Here is a 4,460-nt window from a genome sequence, read left to right on the forward strand (position 1 = left end):
CTCTGCTCTGGGTACCATGTGCATGCCTCCTTGCGTTTATGTCATATGTTGTATCCTCGATTGTACTCATTCTCCTTCTATCTATCAATGAAAGATACGCAAGCTTTGCGTATTCGTGAAAAAAAAGAAACACATCATCGTATGAGGTGTCGATTGAAGAGAAAGGCAAGTGTTATTTCGGAAAGAAAGCAATTGCAGCGCTGACTAAGTTGCGGAGGAGCCAACATAAGAAGACGGCAATGCAGATCTGCCGGAGGTGACATACAACTCTATGGCGACATGCTTCTCCTCCTCCTCAGTCCCCTCAACTAACTCATGAGAACGTAGCGTTGTGCATATTCAGTATCAGGAGTGTACCTTGCCGCATCATTGGTTGTCGAAATCGCTGTGCCGCTCCAGAGTAACGGTGGTGGTAGGAGAGAGGAAGCGAGGTGGGTGGGCGCGATCGCCAGGTGGAGGTAGTTGAGATTCAGAGGGCCACTAGAGGAGAGACGAAACGGACGGGAGACAAACGGGCCAAGACAGAGAAAGGTGCTCGTGCAGTTTCGTGTGCAGGAAGCTGAGAATCCCCCATAGTACACGTCACATTAAGTTCATCAGTCTACATATCTCGTTTTCTCCGTTAGTACGATTGACAAACTTACTTTCCTACGGGTGCACAATTTACAGCTTAGCATTACATATATGCATCAAAGTTCAAAACTGACTCGGAAAAAACAAGGTATCTGCAGGAATTTGCACGAGCCGCGGGATGGCCTTGTCGGCACCAAGCGACCCAGGGGGTGTTTGGTTTATGCCTCAGACCAAAACATAGCTAGTCTAAATTAAAAAAAGAAATGGTAGGTTTTGGTTGGTTGTAAGTTGGAACATTGTCAAGGAAAAGAAACGATAGTTCTACAAACAGTATTCATATATGCCAAGAAGTTGACAACCATCCAAACTAAAACAGAATTTTTTTTTGTCAAAGCAACAAATTTGTTGTGGTACACCTTCGTCACAATCCAAACATACCCTAAGACTACTCAAAGGTGTTCATCTGGTCGGTGGCAGAAACACTCTGAATGATTATTGTGGTCCATGTGGCAAGACAAACTGTTAAGCCGAATCTAGTAAAAGCTAACTCGAATGACATATATTAGCTAAAACATGATTACGTGCATTTGAAAACAAAATCTGGCGCACAGAAGATTCCAATTTTCCCAAAAGAGCATGCAGTTTGCTGATCCTCAGATGTTAAAACTCCTAGGAAACCTACATGAGGGTACTAGTTTGGTGAACAGAGAAACAGAGCTACCAATCCCCCAACTGCAACATTCAAGTTTCAAGATGACATGACCAAAAACTGCTCTGCGATCCCACACCCTGTTATCAAGACACAATTCCACCTTCTAGCACCTAGTTAGTCAACTACATGATAGCACTGACAATGTCGCCATCCGCAGCCTTGAGCGCCTTCACAGCCCTGGATCTCGACACGGAGGCCTGCCTCATCACGAGCTCGACGTCCTTCTTGTCAACATCAGTGTCGTTGACCTCCTCATCGTCCTGGGCTGCTGCCACGGACGGCTCGCCCTTTGAGATCACACTGCTCGGGCCTGGCACCTTGAACTGTTCCGCCGCTTGTGTCTGCAGCTGAGTGCTCGGGTCCTCAAGCTTGACCTCCCCGAACATGACGTAGGTGTCTGACTGCGAGCTCTTGAAGACGTCTGGCTTGCAGAGGACATACACAACCTGCAATTATGTGGAGACGTTAAGAAAATGCAACAACCACCAGCATTTAATTATGCCACAGGGAACAACGCCCTGAAGTGGTCAAGATGCTCACGGTCTTGCTCTTCTTGATAGTTACACGGCTCACACCAGTCATGGCCTTCATGCCAAGCTTCTCCATGGCTTTCCTGCTCTTCTTCTCACCCTCTAGTCCCAGAAAGCACAGATGTATATTGTCAGATTTTCAAGACATAGTTAGGGTAAGGTTCAAAGGATTAGCTACTTGTATAATGGAAATTCCAGCATCACTTCATACTAAATACATTGAAATGGTTCACCTACCAGGATTATAATAGCAAAAGCAAGATTTCACATTCAGGATTTGCACCTATCAAACTAAATGCTATAGCTGAACATTCATGTACTCCCTCCGTCCCATATTAATTAACAGTTTGACACTGAAATGGATGTATCTAGACGCATTTCAGTGCTAGATAGTAGATACATCTATTTCAGCCTCAATTAATATGGGATGGAGGGAGTATATGTTAATGCAGATTAACATTGATACAAGGTGCCACCTCAGTACAGAGGTGAATATTATATATAAATGGCAGGCAGCACTCAAGGAAACTATAAAGCATATAGACAAGCAGTGCTGAATAATTCAGGAATAAGTGGGTATGATTCCAAAAATATAAGAACATAAACTACAAAGGCATAGCAGTGTACGGAAAGAACAGAATATTAGAGAGTACAAACTGGTCAGTGCCTAATCTTCAAACAAAAACAGGTGAAAGTGAACCAAAATAGGTAAATACAGAGTTTGTATCATATTGGGGAACACATCAGACAACAATTTCTTAATAATGATAATGCCAAAATTTAGTCCAACAGAAACAAAATAATCAAATTGATTCAGGGGTTGAAAAAGCAACATTTAATCTAAAATTTTGGTATGGGCAATAACTTCGGATGTTTAAATTTATGTTAGAACTTAGAAGGCAGCATTACAAATAGAAATAGGCTTATCTGTTACTAAGTGGCTACTTGAACTGAATAGAAGGAACTGCAGAATTTCATCATACCCTCAACTTCATCGTCATCTTTTTCATCCTCATCCTCATCATCATCATCCTCAAGGATAGGCTCATCACCCTGAGAGTATGCATCACAAATATCATATTACTTGAACGTCATAAGTATTATACACAGGGGACATGCAGAGGGGGGAAAGCAGAGTTAGCCATATGCAGAAATGGAACAACGGTAAACAGTCTACCGACAGTACTATCTTCCCAGCATGAATATGAGAGTACATACTAAGTAGCATCAGCACAAGAGAAACAGAAATGGCACTCAAAAAGCAACAAAAAAAGAAAGAGTATGTACATTACAAGGAACTGTTGCCTGCATTGACTACAGAAGCTATGCTCAAAATTTTATATTGTTGGTACAGGAAATATGCCATACATCATGTAAGCATACACAAATGCACACATGATACTTAGGTTATAAATGACTTCCAAATATAATTAATAAATAAAGTGGCATTTCTACTGTAGCAATCACCAAAGGTGACTGCTTTATCGATGCCCACTTAAAATTCCTTTCAGATTGTGCAGCCATAAGACAAAGCAGTAGCATTTTACTTTGCAACACTATAGATTTCTCAGAAAGGGAACCATAAAGTTTATAGAATAAGAAACAACTAACAGACAAATCACAAATCACAAGCCCTATTACAACAAGGCTAGCTCCAGAAAGACCAAGGATAGTATGAGCAAACTCTGAAATTGAACTCCTAGCTGGACAAGCAGCAGGCATCACAAGGCCTGGGCTGGGCCGCTGCCCTCCCACCATGAAAAATTGCAGGATAATAAGCGGAGAAACAAGAGCAAACAGGGAACTGCCATTATGCTGACCACCCACAGACCACAGTTCCTCCAACCAAAGCCCTGCAAACTAGGCGACATAAACAGACGAGATCTGCCGTCCTAACACCGCCGCCGCGACAAAATCAGCCGACGTAGGGCCCAAACAAGCATGGAGAGGCGAAATTGTCATATATTTTGTTTCAGTCTGACACGGCACCAAATCGGAGAGGGGGAGGGGGCGGAATGGAGGGAGGGTCACCTCGATGTTGTGCTCCTCGAGCTGGGCGAGGAGCAGCTCGGCGACCGTCATGGTGGTGAAACCTTGTCGGAAGGGAAAGTAAAACCCTAGCTAGGCTAGGAGGGATTTGGGAGCCGGAGGGCGAAGAGGGAAGAGGCTGCGACGGAGGGGAAGCGAGGAAGACGCGCTTGGCTCGTGTAGTGTGGGGTTTTGCTATGTAAAAACCGTTGTATCTTATATCTATGGCCTAATATATTGTAGTTTTCAATACTTCAGTTATTTACAAGGCGAAGTATCCAGTGAAAACAGCAATTCGATGAAAATCTGGAAACTAATGGCATGGGTCGTTGGATCAAGAGTGAAGGGTGGAGATGAAAAGTGGGATTGCCAACAGGTCACTCAACCCCATTTTACACATAACCCCTCATTAAGTCCTACGATTAGAGAAATCCTAGTGCCCCTTTGTCTGTTCGTCTTCGATCGACTCATCTTCGATCTAGGTAAGGGCATGGCGCCATCACCGGCCAGGGCCCATCCTTCACCGCCGGAGACCATGGCACCCCATCCTTCGCCGCCGGAGACCATGGCACCCCATCCTTCGCCGCCGGAGACCATGGCACCCCGCCCTTCAGACC

At 44.2% G+C, this 4,460-nt stretch overlaps 1 protein-coding gene across 1 annotated transcript; it reads right to left on the reverse strand.

Annotated features, from left to right (window-relative positions):
* Positions 1-1,202: 1,202 nt before the first annotated feature.
* On the reverse strand, positions 1,203-3,897 carry LOC125547198 (nascent polypeptide-associated complex subunit alpha-like protein 1). The gene is made up of 4 exons (XM_087514020.1): positions 3,847-3,897; positions 2,761-2,868; positions 1,826-1,915; positions 1,203-1,731 (listed from the first exon to the last, which is right to left on the reverse strand). The coding sequence occupies exons 1-4, from the start codon at positions 3,895-3,897 to the stop codon at positions 1,408-1,410; spliced, it is 573 nt and encodes a 190-aa protein (XP_087370146.1). The 3' UTR covers positions 1,203-1,407.
* Positions 3,898-4,460: the final 563 nt, after the last annotated feature.

Source organism: Triticum urartu, chromosome 3A, assembly GCF_056163025.1.
Source record: "Triticum urartu cultivar PI428250 chromosome 3A, HENAU_Tu73, whole genome shotgun sequence".
Taxonomy (NCBI): domain Eukaryota; kingdom Viridiplantae; phylum Streptophyta; class Magnoliopsida; order Poales; family Poaceae; genus Triticum; species Triticum urartu.

Bases quoted from the DNA above. Each gene is read 5' to 3' on its own strand.
- LOC125547198 (XM_087514020.1), bottom strand. From the start codon at position 3,897: ATGACGGTCGCCGAGCTGCTCCTCGCCCAGCTCGAGGAGCACAACATC. The intron at 2,869-3,846 runs GTGACCCTCCCT...GCATACTCTCAG, and splicing joins TCGAGGAGCACAACATCGAG to GGTGATGAGCCTATCCTTGA. The intron at 1,916-2,760 runs GTAGCCACTTAG...CTGGGACTAGAG, and splicing joins GTTCCTTCTATTCAGTTCAA to GGTGAGAAGAAGAGCAGGAA.